This window comes from Pollicipes pollicipes, unplaced genomic scaffold, assembly GCF_011947565.3.
Source record: "Pollicipes pollicipes isolate AB1234 unplaced genomic scaffold, Ppol_2.1 Scaffold_4219;HRSCAF=4965_pilon_pilon_pilon, whole genome shotgun sequence".
In the NCBI taxonomy this organism is placed as follows: Eukaryota; Metazoa; Arthropoda; class Thecostraca; order Pollicipedomorpha; family Pollicipedidae; genus Pollicipes; species Pollicipes pollicipes.
In genome coordinates this window covers 18,569,873-18,585,448 of record NW_023596448.1, presented here as the reverse complement: position 1 = coordinate 18,585,448, position 15,576 = coordinate 18,569,873, and the positions used below count along the sequence as shown (strand labels likewise).

Sequence of the window (15,576 nt, the reverse complement as noted above, 5' to 3'; positions counted from 1 at the left end):
CTCGAAGATGCGAGACAAAGAGTTTGTATTCAAAAGACCCCTGCACTTTTGTGGTGTAATGAGGCACCAATGTCGGCTTCTGACCAATATCAATATCAGCGCGATCCCGCAACCGAAGTGCCTGCCGGGACCTGCATTTGGCATATTTTCTATACAGCTGCTGCCCTGTTTTCAACAATTTCACGCGTCGCCCCACCCTGCGTAGGTTACGAGTCGGTACTATGCATGCCGCACAGGGAAAATGCTAAAAAGGTGCATACGCCTTTGAGGTCCATCACAGACAGGTGAAATGAATTAGACTTCCCAAAAGGTGACGAGGCAGCTTAGCGTTTGCTAAAAGATGGAGTGGACATCAAACCTTTTTGTAAGTGTGCATAGGTCCAGTCCTGCACCGGACCTGCGAACCTGAACCTGGACATGAGCCGCTAACTTCACTAAGCCACCGATCGAAATCCAGTGAGGCAAGTGAACCAAGAAAAGATCTGGGCCATGGTCGAGGCAAAAGTCTCACTCAAACAAAGTAGATTTTCCCTTCATCCGCCTCCCACACTTCCTAGAAAGACTGTACCGACCGACCATCAGGCAACATCACCTCAACGCAGGCGTACGACGGGAGGACCGCAATTCTTAATAGAATTGAAATGTGACAAACAGGTTACTTTAACACTAAAAATAGCTATCAAGTTCCAAATCTAGATGAAAACAGTACCAGTACCAGTGCGAAAACAGTTATTTTCTTGAACGCATGCTGAAAAACATAACCAGGAAGCTCTATTTGACGCAACTTATTGCGCCACCGAGAAGAATCGGCGTAAACATGCATAATCTTCGTGTTTTGATGTTTGTATAAAACCTCAAAATCGTACAGAAGTGTTGCACCCTTTCTCATTTCTTGAGTCTAAAAGGTTTTTTGAACTACGTCATTATCAAGCTAATTTGCTTAAAAGATTGCAGCACACAAAACCAGGCAATATGATAGTTACCACAAACACTTTGAGAGTATTACAAATGATGTGATGGCAACAAACTGATGCGAAATAAAAAAAAACAAGATGTGCACACGCGGGTAAATATATTAAACGAGACTTTACTAAAGGAATCACATATATTTATGCCCACCCAAAGCAGGCATCTTAGACGAGAAGACAAACCGTGAGTAGCGCTGCTGCCTCCTGGGCATCTTTTCAAAACTGAGAATAATTTTCAGTCTGATAAAACTCCACCTACGACGGCAAATTTTAACACATTCAATGCTCTCAAGTCATTTAGATTGAAAATTATCTATGCAGAGAACAAAATTTGCTCCAAATTTTGCCCGTTACCACGCATGTCTTGTGAGATTATTTTAGAAGGACTAGCAGGTGCGTTACCGGATGTGTTACCGGGCATGCCAAAAAGAGTACTGCGTTTAAGGGAACATTTCTTGAAAATGGAACATGTGACCTTATTTACTTGATATTGATAACAAAGCTAGGTGACCTTGAATGATGCTTTTTTTGTTATTGCTTTTTGGTATCATGTAATTTTGTATTTGGCATAGGATGAACAAGCGAGAATGAAAGAGCAAACCCTTTTGATTTAATCTCGAATTCATTGTTAAACTTCACCCCGGTCGGTGCGCTTCCCCGATCTATCTCTCTCTCTTTCCCCCGCCGCTCTCCAGATTTGCATGTGTGGGGTACCTCAAGAGGGTCGTGTGCGCAAAAATGCCCACAGATACTATGTGAACTCAAGTGAACAAGGATCATTGCCTTACGTAGGTTGATATTTGACACATATGTTCGCGGGCCCAAAAGGCCAAAAGGTTTTCCACCTTCTTTGTTTAACGGAAAGAAGGGCAATAAGAGCACGTGCCTTCCTTAGCACCAGGTTTGAATGATGGTTACACGATTGTGTGTGGATGAATTTGCATGCGCCACACCATCGATGATTTGCGTGTGATAGATAGATATGATTGATGAATAATTCATTCAATGAAAGAGGTATGAAGAGAACAAATTTTGCTCAGTTTTGGTGGGCACCCTGTACAAAAAATTGTAATTGCTAAACCAGCTCTTTTAGATGACGCTCTCTTTAAAAAAAACAAAAAAAACACACACACACACATAATTGACATTCTGGCAATGCTGCACGGTTTCGGAACTACAGCTTCTAGCATTTTGGTGTTTTGTTTTTAAAGGGCTGCTTCCGGTTGGGATTTTTCACTACGATGAAAGAAAACAGCAAACAGCAAACCTATATGCCATAACGATGCAAAAACCTTTTAGGCTACGTGTGTGTCCTGGATGAAATCATCACTGCACAAAAAATATTAAACGTAGCGTTATGAAGGTTTGCAATGCATGCAGGACCTTTGCTACGCGATTTTGGCCTGTTGTCATTTGTATGCGAAAGAACAGTTTGAACCCCACAATCAGGTTATCGGTTTAGAAAGGTATGGAAACAATGTCACAATCAGTGACTTCGCCTCAGTCACGCCATCAACAGCCGGCTACCGGCGCAGTACCTGCCACGCGTCTCTTCGCACAGGCAGCGGAAAATGAATGCATTGTGAGAAACACTGAGCTTCACAGCACGACGACTTGTACCCACGTGGAAGTCGACTCAGTGCGCCTGTGACTCAGTTCAAACTCACTCTAACTCATCAAAACTCTTCAAGTCAAGCGACGGCTACTTCCCTACCAGCGCCTGCATCTAACACACGGACAATGACAGTCTGAGCACTCACTGGAGTTACTCAGTGAAACTTCACTGCTACTCTGACAATCTTGGCTGTAGTCAAGCTGATGCTAAGCTAATCCTCCGTCCGAAGTACCCTCCTTTTGGTACGAAGAAACATGCCGTCTGCACATTAGCCTTGCCCTGCAAGAACTGCCAAGCTAATAAGCAGAGCGTATATAGTCGGAATGCAGGCGCCACGGCCTAGCACGGGCAGCAGCCCTTTTCGAGGTCCCCCAACTCCGTTGAAACAATGGTTTCCATGGGATGTGACAACGTAATGCGAGTCGCACTTCACGACACTGTCCTCATGAAAGCAAATGCTAAAATAATTGAACCTGTTCTTGTACTGCGCAGCTCATGCTTCTGAAAAGGGATGCACTTTTCATATCTGAAACGACGCTTTTCACTTTCGGCAAAAAGTACTGTAGAAACGAACACAATGTGCATTGCGGTGCATTTCAATGATATTGCTGAACTGTGTCATAAACGACAAGAGTCTAGCGTTTTAAAAAGTCCAGAAATATCAGGGTTTCCTCCTCGGGCAGTCGTTTTAAAGTCATCCAAACATGTTCCTTGGTGCTGCGTCGTTAAGTGATGTTTGGTAACTACGACGCTGATTCCTGACAATTCGATCAAAAACTCATCCTTTCAACGTCAACGTCAACCAAAAAGCAATCACACACCACCTCAACCGCGGACAACTTTTACACTCCCGCATCATGCAGGATTCCTTATGAGCATCTGACACGGCGTGACCCAGTAGGTCCTTTTAAGTGGCATTTCGCGGGCTAAGTGATCCAATAATCGGCTGCGTTCTGGTGGTAACAGCGCACGCGAACCGTGCTAGTGCCGCCGCTACCCATGGCTACCTTAAATCGAAATTCTAGGCTATTCGGAAGGATTGCCAGAAACCTAGCATTGCCGATCAAATGGGGCGTGACTGATCGGAATGGGCATGTGAAAAAGGTGGCATACGCTCTTTAAATCTCGTAGTGCAGTAGTCTTGTGATTTCCAAACGGATCGGCTCAGCGGTTGTTTGAGCGTTTCATTGTTGCAAGACACAGCCAGCACAACCACGTGTCCAATCCGCACAACAGGTACTGGTCCAAGGCTCTATCACCGGGCCTTTGTACGACTGAGTCGTCCCACATGAACAACAGGTCATACCACCTTCACAGAACGCACTCACCTCCCCCTACCTGCTCAAGTGACCCCGGCCACGACAGCACACATAGGGGGGGGGGGGGGGGGCAGCCGGCTGCGGTGGTACGCCTCACGCCCAGTCTTCGTGCGCCACGCATGCTTCGTCTGTGCGTAAACCATGCCTTTCCAAGCAGATGACCACCTTTTCGTAGTTTCGAACTTTGGGGAATAAAGTACACTTTTTACATAATGGTGAGAAAAATGTCAGTATCACGTAGGGAAGCTGTTCTTCGTAACTTGTAACGGTGTTTAATGTCTGGACAAGTTTTAATTGTATATTGACGTCTTCAAGAGTGGCATACAAATATGCCGGAATTTTTTATCATTCTACATACAAGTTTGCCAAATCATCCTTCCAGCCAGTAGAAAGCTTGTCACCAAAGATCGATCTGCACACACGCAACTTGAAATTGCCGAAGATTCTAACTCCGAGACGATGCAACCGAGAGATTTCAAGATGCCAGCAGCAGTTTCCGCGATGATGATAAGCCCCATGACCCAGTTTTAGCAATATCCGAGGGATGATGGTGTAAGGAATATATCGATTTATGGTGGAATGTCCCAACAAATGATGAAGACAAGGCAGCACTACTCAACGAGCAGTCCATCTCCCAGGCTCACATTGACACGGATACATCGCCCATATCACCTACTTACGATGCGGCACCGGCACCAACACTAAACAATGTTATGACATCTGAGTGGAAAACTTTTTCCCCTATTAAATATTCTGGCTCGTCGTAAATCACGAGGTTCACCCGCTTCTTCCACATGCACACTTTCACACGCAAAGCCCCACGATCCGGGATAACAATTAAGTTATATTCCGGAACAAGCTTCATGCATCAATCATGGCCGGGCTGAAATGCCCTTCTGGCGGAAGCCCTGCCTGAACGACAGCACATACCGCGCGGAGGGATCTCTGCGCGAGGTAGAACGGTAGAACGGGATGGTAGAACGGTAGAAGGCGGCGGAACTCCCGTAGATGCATGTATGGTCTTGCCTCGTCACTCAACGGCGAGTGCAGGCGGGGGGGGGGGGAAGGGGTTGCAAGTGAGCCACGCCCTCCTTTTCCAAATGACCCAAATCTGGCAGAAAATTGCACATGTTAAGCTTTGAAGAAAAACTTAACAATTTTGTTCAAAGGAGATTTGCTTTCAAGCACTTTGAGGTAGCGAGAGGTGATATCAAATTACTTGTTTACCTTTGACCAGCCCTTCATTTACCCCTCCCCCCCCCCCCCCCTCCCAAGGCGGGTGTTCTGTCTTTAGCCCTCCAGTGGTCACGGCTGGCCGGAAAGGCTGCAAAAAACGGGACCGGGCATTTTCAAAGGGAGCTCTTAAAGTTACCGCCCCTGTTATTTTCGAACTGTTCATTCATATGGTTCTCAGGCAAGATATGTATCCCTAACGACTGGAAAGAAGATCTTGTGCGTCCATTATTCAATATTAAGAGATCCCCCTTAAACGAAATTTAGGTCCAGAAAGCTACTCCAGTCCTAGTCTGAATTTCAAAAGACTTCATATTGTCCGAACAAAAAGCCTAATGAAAAAATACAATGGAAAAGTGACTAACAAAAACTTGGGGGGGGGGGGCTTCGAGGGCCTGAACTTTCATCGCATTGGGCACTATGTTACTAAGCTTCCGACTGTCCATGAAAGAAACGCTTCAAAGTTCCTCTATTCCACCCCCTGTTCCTCTGTTCCTCTGTTCAAAATTCCACTCAACTCCTTGACGCCGCTACCCCCAATGTCGTCGGCCTGTCCAACCTTTAAACCCGACCACATTTCACCCGTTCTGGACTGGCGTACGGTCGCGGATCTTGCGCACCACCGGGACTGCCCGAATGTGCACGGGGTGCTGCACGTCCCCGAATCTCCCAGTGCACTGCGTGCGCTATTCGTAACGTGCGCTATTCGTAACGTGCGCTATTCGTAACGTGCGCCGAGTCTTCAGCAACGCCAAACTCGGCCTGTTTCGGGCGGTGTCGACTCGCTACGTCTGCCACACGTCGGACTGAGCGCCACCCAACGACACTTTCCGTACCGCACCGCCGCCGCGTGGAACCGGCTGCCTGCGGCGGCCGTCCGCGCCCCCCTCGCGCCAGGCATTCTTGCATGTTTTAAATCGCTTGCTCATTGACTAAAACTGGGCTATCTGTGCGTATGTGGGTATCTATGTACTGTGTGTGGGTTCTTTTTCCTTGTACAAATAGGCGCAGAACGATCAACACGTGGATGCGCCTTGAACAAAATAACTGTAACTGTGTAGGAGCCAGTGGGCACCACAAACCCATACTCGAGTGTGGGAATAACCAGTGAGGACCGACAACCAGGGTGCTGCGTTTGTAAAATAACCAATGGGGCTATAGACCGGGAAGTGGGGCTTATAACCAGCCGGAATCAAGGATTCAAGACTTCCTTCTTATAAGGGAAATTTGGAAGCAGGAACCAGCTTCGGAAATTAGACATGTGTCTGTCCAGCACCAGGACTAACGAAAAAAACGGGATTCGCGACAAGCGCCGCCGCTACGCGCCGCCTCGTGCCGTTGGCGCCTGTGCCAATCGTGTCCGTCCCAGAAAATGGCTAGAGAGTGTATTTGGATGGTCACGCACAGATAGCACAGCAGGGCACCCACAGCAGACTGGCCGCCTGATACCCCTTGGGTGTGTTGCTTCTGGTTCGGTTGTGGGGGCCCGAAGGCTGGCCTCCTGCCAAGGGCGTTCGCCGGGTGAGCGCGGGCGGACCCAAATTAGAGGATCCAGAAAAGCAAGGAGGCAAACCCGGTTCAATCTGAGGTCCAATGCTGCGCCAAAACCAGTCGTTTTTAACACGTGCCCCGGTAGAGGGGGCCAATTTGGCCCCTTAAAGAGTTTTTTCAGAATAATTTGTGACTTTCGCGACGTAGGTACCAAACTTTCCATAGCTCTAGCAGTTGAATACCGAATATTTTGGGTTACAAAATTGCATTTACGCTGTAAGATTGCTGACCTGTGGCAGGTCAAAGTCAGGTCACGACTGTCAACGAAGGTAACTGGTAGAAATTGTTCAATATAATGCGGCGACAGGGCGTTAGACTAAGCCATGCATCTATGAGACATATTTTTAGACAGCAAGCCGATTTAATTTAGGATTACGATTGACTACATTGACCTTGAGTCAAGTATAAAGGTCACACCAAACGAAACGAAACTGCTTTTTCCCTGGGGAACTTGCTTTTAGCGTAGTTTTGATGCTTAAATCAAATTTTTTGTTGTTCATAGAGACGCCAACACGCGTGCTATTTGGACTTCTTGAAAGTCAGAGCAGGCCACTGATATGAAATGGCTCGACCACCTTTTGTTGTTTTTTTTTTGAAGAACATACGGCCTAACGCAATCTTTTGTGCTTATCTCAAATTAAAGGTCAAAATATTCTGGTAGGTTTTTGGTCACTGTGCCCTGAGCCTCAAATGATGTTACGGTTCTGAAATTAATACCAGTGACCCTTTGCTTTGAAAACGTATCTAGGGCAAAGGTGTTTGCATGATAAATGTGCATCGAGGGCAAAACTTGTCCCTCCAACGCGTTGCAAGATTTGTGCTCTACAGCAGACAAGAAATCGTTGCTTGGGCAGTCGATCCCTAGCCACGCTAGCACACCCCCAGTCAGGCACCCCATCGAGGTCTTTCTCACCCTGGGGATCGAGCTCTTCAGGGGGAAGGGGTCGCAAGCCGCGCTAGCGTCGCTAGGATTCTTTTTTGTCAGCAAGGTAGGAGCAATCCTTCTAGGGCCGGTGCCCCCCCCCCCCCCCCCCGTCTCCCCCCCCCCCACCCTCCTCTGGGTTAGGCCCATTTAGGCTTGTACCACCAGACTAGCCGCCGCCGGTAGGACGGATGCAGCTGCGGGCCCTCGGGCTCTCCGCCTGCAGCGCTCGCGGGCTTCCTGCGCTTGTATAGGTGGCGCTACTTGGTGGCCATGTATGGCGTGCAGCGCCACTCGCCATGTTGACGCGACTCATGTAACGCGCGGCGCCACCTGTGCGTTGTTGCAAAACTTGGTCGCTTGTTTTGTTCATTTTGCCGCCAGCTTGTCTCTGTAGTCACGCTCCTCTTATTAGCTTGCCCTGCCAGTCTCACTGTGTAGTGCATTATGCTTTCAAATCGTTTACACCACATTGATATGAAGGTTCTGAACTGTAATAGCCGTATTGAAGACCTTTTGGGGCTGTTCACAATTCTGCCCTTCCAAAGGCCTTATCCCCTCTAGCTTCTGAGCCATACGACCGCAAAAACGGAGAAAGTTATGTCGGGGAGAGCATTTCAAAACCACCTTGGCATTCAAGTCCTGCCATCCCATTAATCATGCGGCGATTAAAACCCAATACAATTATGGTTGTCGAGGCGTTCATATCTGGCGTTCGTAAACGCGATTTTCAGATGAAACGTAAATAAATCGTAGATAGATAGGTAGTAGATACGTAGATAAATCAAATGGCTCTCAATCAATCATGTGCGAGGTAAGACGACGTAATCAAACCATGACGTATTGAACATCATAACAACTGAACGGAACATTGTGCTGTCTAAAGCAGTCTTTCCCCACTTCAAAAGTACAACCAATAGTGAGTGAGCTTGCTCCATCACACCCGATGCTTGCATCAATGTCTTCAAATGTGGAACATTGCCTGTAAGGCATTGCCCAAAGCGGCCAGAACAAACACCACCCTGTATGGTGTAAGCAAGGACCTCCAGCTTTTGGTTTTCCGACATGAGTTCAGAGGCCTTATGCTATGCTCCCTCATGATCGCAAGCACGGCTTGAAAGTTGAATGCTGTAAGCTTAGGCAATGTTTGATCTACAACGTCGTTTAACCAGTACCTCCTGCAATATACTTAAGATAGATAGATAGATAAAGAGAGAGAGAGAGAGAGAGAGAGAGAGAGAGAGAGAGAGAGAGAGAGAGAGAGAGAGAGAGAGAGAGAGAGAGAGAGAGAGAGAGAGAGAGAGAGATATATATGTATATATATATATATATATATATATATATATATATATATATTCACATATATATATATACATATATATATATTTATATATGTATATATATATATATATATATATATATATATGTGTGTGTGTGTGTGTGTGTGTGTGTGTGTGTGTGTGTTGTGTGTGTGTGGTGTGTGTGTGTGTGTGTGTGTGTGTGTACGATGGACCTTGAACATGCGGACTCACAATCTCATGGCCGTAAAAGCACCGGCGCCATGCATCACATCTTCCATTGGCCGAGCAGCGGCGGTCGCCTACGGGTGACCATGGGTGACGGTCAGCGGCGGTAATAACATCTGCGTACAGAAAATTTGTGCTTTCGAACCTGTTTCGAAAATATTTCAAACAAGTCAAGGATGCTCTGAGCCGCATACTTCGTCTGTTGATTTGCAGGCTGATACTCGCACGGCTTGGCAATTACCGCATCACGAGCATGCGAGTTTCAGTCCGGTGCTGCGTTATTGACGAGGAATGTGAGCAGCAACAGCTTGCCGTTCTTTGTCATCAGATTACCTCAGACGGCGTAGCAAGCTGAACTGGTTACCACGAGCGACGATCCGAACCACCATTGCTGCTGTCTTTCGCCGCCTCACAGCAGTGGTTCGGCGAATAAGCAGTGTTAAGAAGTGGCAGTGATAATTTAGTAACATGCATATTTCTTACAGCCCAGTGACAGTAAGAGTGAGGAGCAGTAAAACGGGTTTTGCTTTAGTCTGTTTAGAAAAGAGCCCAGGGCAATTCCATGGAGCGAATAAATTTTATTTGACAACCATGATCTGTCCAAAACATGCGGTGGGAATCTGTCGTACAATACCGACTGTTGCCGGCCCACTGCCGCTCTTACTAGGCCACGGGACTGGCATCTCACTAGCGGACGGGACTGCCGGCCCATTGCCGCTCTCACTGGCACATGGGACTGGCGGTCCACTGCCACTCTTACTGGCCACGGGACTGGCATCTCACTAGCGGACGGGACTGGCGGCCCATTGCCGCTCTCACTGGCCACGGGACTGGCATCTCACTAGCGGACGGGACTGGCGGCCCATTGCCGCCCTCACTAGCCACGGGACTGGCATCTCAGTAGCGGACGGGACTGGCGGCCCACTGCCGCTCTTACTGGCGCGCAGGCTGGCGGCCCCACTGCCGCTCTTACTGGGCCACGGGACTGGCATCTCACTAGCGGACGGGACTGGCGGCCCATTGCCGCCCTCACTAGCCACGGGACTGGCATCTCAGTAGCGGGCGGGACTGGCGGCCCATTGCCGCTCTCACTGGCGCACGGGCTGGCGGCCCATTGCCGCTCTCCATTTGCGCACGGGACTGGCTGTCCTCATTGCAGCAGACGTCGTCCAGGAGGATGGGCCGCTTGTGGTCCGACCGGGTGACCTGGCTGCCGACCACTCGTGGGTGGAGGGCTGAGACTGCGGACAGCCTGAGCCAAGCGTGCGGTAGTCGTAGCCGGGAGGGAGGGGGAGTTTAGAATGACGACCAGCCTGAAAACGAGAGGGCAATGGACGCCTATGCGTCCGATCGTCCGCCCAGGGGCTGTTGAGGCACGAATCTCGTTTGCCTGCGTGTTCAAAGCAATTGAAACTAAGTTAAGCGAAGAAAGAATTTTCAGAGAAGGCAGCTGCGGACCATAATCAGTCTGAGCGGCACAGATCGCTCATGAGACTTTCGCTACCTTTGCTTACGACCCTTCAATGAAAGTTGTGATCATCTTGGGCTTGACGGTGCGCTGTGCTTGCTGGTAAAGCACATCTGGTTTCGTCTCTGAACAACTTTTCCTTCTTGTCATACTGGGCGCCGACACGAATGTGTGCTGTGATCAGCACTTCTGAAGCCGAGACAATTTTTGAGGGAAATAGCACACAGACAGACCAGACGGGGTCTCGCTGCGCTTCTCACAACTAGCACAACTAGCAGCGATTGCTGCCGTTACCACACCGTTGTCAGGCAAAACACCTTAGCGAGTTGACATAACTACCCGGACTCCATTGCGGAAATAGCCGGCTGCTAGGGCTCAGGGAGCTGGGCTGCTCTAAGAATCAAAACCAGCAGGCTGGCCATCGCGGAATGTGGTCAGCCGTCAGACACGGCACACACCGCCCTTACTGAGCGCCGTCAGCATTTCCTGCTCGGCCATGAAGCGAAGCTTGGCAGCATAGATCCTACCTCTTGCTGTGTTCCGTGCATGGTGGGTTAAAATTTGAAAGAATGTAAAAACCTCAGTGGTTTGGATCGGGGCTTAGGCCTGTGCGCTGGTAGTGGGTTGGATGATACGCGAGCAGCTCATTGAGTGCCGCTTTAACTTCACAGTGGCATAAACTGTGGATAGTCCAGAGATGCTCGGACGGCGGAACTTTCTGCAAGGCCCGAAGGCATTGGCTGTCGAAAAGAAACTTTTCTTCACTCGGTTGCACGACCGTGTTAAAGCCGAGTGGGTCTAGTATGGACTCAGAAACCTTGGCGATCCCCGGTTATCGGGAGTAGGTGCCGGGGAGCGGTCAAGGTCGAGCGGAGGTCACTGCCGGGAGCAGTCAAGGTCGAGCGGAGGTCACTGCCGGGAGCGGTCAAGGTCGAGCGGGGGGTCACTGCCGGGGAGCGTTGGATGGACGTGGACGATGTCCAGACACGGTTGCTGGAGCGCTCGATCCAACGGAGTGAGTCTGGGGAGATAGGGTCAGCAGCTGAGGAGGCCACCAACGCGGGTCTAGTAAAGCCTCCGTTGTCGACGTCCGGAACAGTATAATTAGGATTTTCGGAGTCTTACCTTACCACAGATGTCAGGACCGTACAGACTGAATGAGGCATGCCTTGCCATTTGCCTGACCATAGGAGACTTACCTAGCCTTCAGGCCAGCCGCCTTCTGGTGCTTTGGCGAGCACAGAACAACGAATTCTACACGGACTTTCAGAGCCTTGCCTTACCACAGATATCAGCACCGTACAGTCTGAATGGGGCATACCTTGGCATTTGCCTCATCATAGGAGCTATACCGAGCCTCCAGACCAGTAGGTAAGGACCGTCCAACTCCTCGCACACACCAATCACGTCATTCCATTATTATTCATTCATGCATTCAAACGCTTCACAGTTCTGTATTTGCTCATTGATTTGTTCATTCACGTATTCGCAATCACAATGCTAGTTGCGGAATACGCCACACCTTGGATTGTTCCGTCTCTTGTGCACCTGGGCACCTTGCACTAGGTCTTGCCTCCTCGTGTATCTTATCTTGATATCATAGTTAAAGTAAGCTTATTTCCGCTGCGGGAACCTACTCGGTTGTAATCATTCCAAGCTGATGTCCTGTATATTGTTTATGCAAACATCCTCTCGGTTTCGCTACTGGGCCATACACTCTTCAGCATCCAGTGTCTTGCGTCCTGACGCATCGTCCAAAGCTAACGCAGTGAAGCTGCTTCTGGGTTCAGTCTATACATGCAATTAAGAATAGTATTTTAGCGTGATTCGCAGTTTTTGACGCCCTGGAAGCCCCCAGCAGAGAGCCTTGAACTGAGTTCCAGCAAATTGTCTTATTTGGTCCGCAGAGGTGGGGAATTTTTGGGAGGTGGAAAAACATGACAGCTTTGAACCCTTTAAGTGTTGGGGCACCATGGCCGGAAAGCCGCCACACCGCTCCCACCCTTTCCCCAGCCCTCGTATCCAACCAGCATACCATGGTTGTAATATCTTCAGAAGTAAGCAGACACTTTTATGTATTGTTAGATAAGTGAATGGACGAAAATTTTACATTTGATTGATCCCATGTTAAGCTTGTTCGACAAAAAAGTGCTGCTGACCACCAGGTTCGCACCAAAAATAGAGCACTGCATGGTTTGCAAAAAAATTAAGCACATTACTACCGCGCCGCAGCTCTCCGTTCCGCTATAAGGATCACGACACTACATTTGCATACTTACAAAGCCCAAGATGTAAATGTATACCGCTGCACCCTTCCTTTCACTCCGATTGATCCTCCTCACAGGCGTTCCTCTCCAGCAGGATTCTGTATTGGCAGCGAACGCGTGTGGCCCGGCCACACATCGGGGTCAAGGTCACAAAGCTCGCAACCGGTCCGCGTTCATCCCGGCACGGCTTAGGTGGCGTGACCAGGCGCTGACCCGACACCAGAGGGCAAAGGGCCCTCGCAGCAGCGCCCAGCCTCACAGACACTGCATAAGACTGCCACGTTTGTCTCCATGCATCGCAGCGTGTTATATCCTATAATCAGGAACATCCACAATCTATAAAATCGCGCGTTTCACAGTCAATGATCACAACTCAGCATACATACACAGTAAATGTATACATAGCTTTCTTCGAATATCCAACGTAGTTAGTAATCGCATTATGTATGTGTAGCCGTTGGAGATACCGCGAGTAAAGACAGTACTTTAAGCTCTCATCTCAGCGCTAAAAATAGCATATTGCATGCCACTTCCCATCGTCATGAACACGCTTCATTCGCGTCTGTGTGCGACTTTCTCCACCACTAAAATAGGAGCGAGATAAAAGTATTATCAGTCAGGTTACATGCGGTATTTTGTAGTGTGCACTTGTGCGCAATCACCCAAATCATTGCCTGACTTGGAAACATTACGTGGACCAGCATCTCGAGATGAGAGCTTCCAGGCACGTGTGCGTGTAGGTCCGGCGGTTAAGAAACGCTGCAGCGCAAGGCCATGGGACACCATTTTGCCTTTTCACTTCACAAAATCGTGCAATCTCTGCAGCCCTGGTTGGCTTTGTCACTCAAATGGATTTTAAAGAGAGCACCCACATGCTTTACACACGTTACTGTGTCGATACTCACGTCCACGCCCAGCTGGTCGCACACATTCGCCTAAGTTCGCCACACCTCTTTGCCCACACACTTCGTGCTCACCGTTAGCACCACGCACAAGCTCGTAATCCTTTCCTTACGTTCTTTTCTCCATCGACACCTCATTAGGCGTTACACCACAGCCCAGCGTCCACCCAATCCAGCCGCTGGTGCTCCCTTGTCAGCAGAGCTCCGCCTGCGGCCGCCTGAGGCACCACGCGCCACCAGTCACCACTCACCAGAAGTTGCGCCGGCTGCAGCGCCGCACACACTCGCGCTACGACACGGCCTGCGCGTGCACCTTCTGGGTAAGAGGGCGGTGGACTCTCGGGCGGCGGCGGCGGCTGCGGCAAGCCGCAGCGCCTGCAGGTACGTGGGCGGTCGCCATCGCCTGCTCTGGCCGCACTGCGCGTAGTCCGCTCACTGAGACCTCCTGCGGCGGCGTCTCGCCGTCCGCCCGGCGCAGCACCAGCAGCAGCCGGCAGAACAGCACGCAGGCCAGCACCACGGCCAGCATGAAAAGGGCGCCGGGTGTGAGGCCGATGGCGTCGTACTCCTCCAGCCACGGCCCAGGTAGGAGATGGTGGCGGCCCAGCGCCAGCACGCCCATCACGGTGACCCCACCACGCAGCAGCAAGGCTCACAGTCGCACTCTTCCTGCTCGGATCGTCAGCGGGTCGGCCGCCGGCTCCTCCCCTCCTCGGCCTCCGGGGCAGGTGACGGTCGGCTCCTCCCAGTCTGAGATCGGCGGCATCGGCACGCTGTGGACCGGGACGGGCATCAGTCAAGGCGTGCGAATCAGGCGGGGCCTCCGGCCAAGGACGACTGTCAGCTGGGGGGGCTTTGCCGCACGCAGTTGACACGAAGTGATTGTGGTAGTGGACGTGGCAGTCAGCAGTGGTTGGAGCAATCTATATAATCCAGCTCATTCATGAAGCGTGAGTTTTGTGATTTCTAAGCGAAGCTCCAGTCTGATCCTGACTATGAGCATCGTGCCTACTAACCATCGCAGCTTAATTTGCGACTTGACGCCTCTGCCAAATGATGCACGGCCGACGTAGCGCGTCCCGCCGAGGGCGTGCGATGCTTAAAACTCGGCAAAGGTGCTGCGTGGCTTTAAAACTCGGCAAAAGTTGCTGCGGCTTTAAAACTCGGCAAAAGTGCTGCGGCTTAAAAACTCGGCAGAAGTGCTGCGGCTTAAAACTGCGTGCAAAAGTGCCTGCGGCCTTTAAAACTCGGCAAAAGTGCGTGCGGTGCTTTAAAACTCGGGCAGAAGGTGCCTGCGGCTTTAAAACTCGGCAAAGTGCTGCGGCTTTAAAACTCGGCAGAAGTGCTGCGGCTTTAAAACTCGGCAAAAGTGCTGCGGCTTTAAAACTCGGCAGAAGTGCTGCGGCTTTAAAACTCGGCAAAAGTGCTGCGGCTTTAAAACTCGGCAAAAGTGCTGCGGCTTTAAAACTCGGCAGAAGTGCTGCGGCTTTAAAACTCGGCAAAAGTGCTGCGGCTTCCGGCCGTCCTGGTCATTGGGAGCAAATTTGCTATGCGGACGCTGCCTGCCTACTTGCCTGCGCGCCTGTGAGCCCGACAGCGCGAGGGCGGGCGGATGGGTACAAGATTGTGAGCCTTGATTATTGTCCCAAGCAATGCCACGTCTAGCTCTCTTCCGCCTCCCACAGTCCTTCTCCGGTCTCGGGGATTAAGCAGCGAAGACGGTCTGAACGGAAATAGCCAGCCTGCTGACCATCGCCAGTGGACACCCAAGGTCTATTTCTCCTCTCTCTCTCTCTCTCTCTCTT

General features: G+C 50.1%; 1 protein-coding gene across 1 annotated transcript in view; it reads right to left on the bottom strand.

Moving 5' to 3' along the window:
• Positions 1–14,393, bottom strand: part of LOC119094958 (uncharacterized) — a 178,140-nt gene extending 163,747 nt beyond the window's left edge. The window contains exon 1 of the mRNA XM_037217869.1: positions 14,277–14,393. Within this exon, the coding sequence (XP_037073764.1) occupies positions 14,277–14,393 (117 nt within the window). The remainder of the gene's footprint in view (positions 1–14,276) is intronic.
• Between the last annotated feature and the right edge of the window lie 1,183 nt (positions 14,394–15,576).